Genomic DNA, 1,508 nt, shown 5'->3' on the forward strand with positions numbered 1-1,508 from the left:
CCAATGACTGCTATTTTTGCCTGTTCTTGTGTTGATTAGTCTTGAATTCAAGCATTTTTGAAAACTAGATGTAAAGGTGCTTTCAGATCCGGAACTTTCTGCTCCTTATAAGCAGCAAAGCTCACGGCTATTTAGTACAGTTTATCAGAAGTGCTATTCCGTGAAACAGCCTTATGACTTATACTTTTATAGATAGGAAATGATCAACGCATCATGGTGATCGATAACCCATTGAGTTGAACTCTGCATACATTATACATTACACTCAAAAAAATATTACTTTCTGTATTTTGCTTTTTCATTTTCAGATAATTCCTGAGCTTAGCCTAACAATTAGGTTATAATTCATTTTAAATCTCATTCTGTTTTCAGGGTAACATATATAGACCAACAGCTCCTCCTTCCATTGAATGTGCCTAAAAGCACTGCCATTTACTTATAAAATTATATAAAACTATAGTCCTTTTAGCTATAACATTAGTGTTACCCTCAGACTTTGTTAGTTTCCTAATCACCAGGATTAGGTATAGTTGGGAGAGTTGGCAAGGGGGATGCAAAGGTCTAGCTAAAGGTTTCAAATGAAGAAGGGCATGTCACATCTTGTATCCCCATCAGCAAACATAAAAGGTAGGGGACAGGCACTGGAACGAAAGGAACTCCTCCTGGCCCGAGTGATCCAGGCAGAAGGCTTCCAGAGTTCAACTTCATTGCTGTTGCACACACAATAGGTCAGGCTACATGTATAAGTATAAACTTGGAGATTTTTATAGTCCTTGTCTATACCAATGTTTGTTTCAAGAACTCATTGTTTAAAGAACTCATTTTGATTTGCTGAAGACGGGAACTGATAAAAGGAGATTCCTGTTAAAATTTACGAAGAATTCCTATGCTTTCTAATTACTAACTGCACAGGTCCCTCTGGAACAGACTTCATAATATTCCAGGCATCGAAGTGCATGAGCCCAACCAAGGGTTTCCCATTAATAGCAAGAATTTCATCTCCAGCTTCTATTATTCCAGCTTGTTCAGCTGCACCACCTATGAGAATAAATACAGAATAATGGCTTGGCATTTTATAGCATTCAAAAAAATTACAAGTAAACTAAAAGCTTGAGAAAAGTCTCTAAATGATATATATGCCTATATTGTTAGGATAGGAAAATATTTCTTAAACAAGACATAAGCATATATCCATAAAAATAAATTCAGCTCTAACCCCCCCAAAACACAAGATAAAAATAAGCAACTGACAAGGGGAAGATATTTTCACTATATTTGATCAACAGAGGGTTACCATCCGGACTAAAGAACTACAAATTAACAATACAAAATAAAAAGTTGGGCAAAAGAAATCAACAGCTAAAATCCAAATAGCCAGTAAATGCAGGAAAACAGGTTCAACTTTCGTTAACAGATATTGGCTGATAAATGTGAGTTCTGAGAATATGCTCATCAGTGACCGTGGCTGCTACTTATAAAGCTTAACATGGTTTTACATTATTAGCTTT

At 35.9% G+C, this 1,508-nt stretch overlaps 1 protein-coding gene across 1 annotated transcript in view; it reads right to left on the bottom strand.

The window, feature by feature from the left end:
* Window positions 1-871: 871 nt before the first annotated feature.
* The window catches only part of PDZD2 (PDZ domain containing 2), a 271,445-nt gene continuing 270,808 nt past the window's right edge, over window positions 872-1,508 (bottom strand). Inside the window, exon 26 of the mRNA XM_012640510.1 lies at window positions 872-1,038. Within this exon, the coding sequence (XP_012495964.1) occupies window positions 872-1,038 (167 nt within the window). The remainder of the gene's footprint in view (window positions 1,039-1,508) is intronic.

The sequence above is a fragment of the Propithecus coquereli genome, unplaced genomic scaffold (genome assembly GCF_000956105.1).
Source record: "Propithecus coquereli isolate 6110/MARCELLA unplaced genomic scaffold, Pcoq_1.0 Scaffold154, whole genome shotgun sequence".
Classification (NCBI taxonomy): domain Eukaryota; kingdom Metazoa; phylum Chordata; class Mammalia; order Primates; family Indriidae; genus Propithecus; species Propithecus coquereli.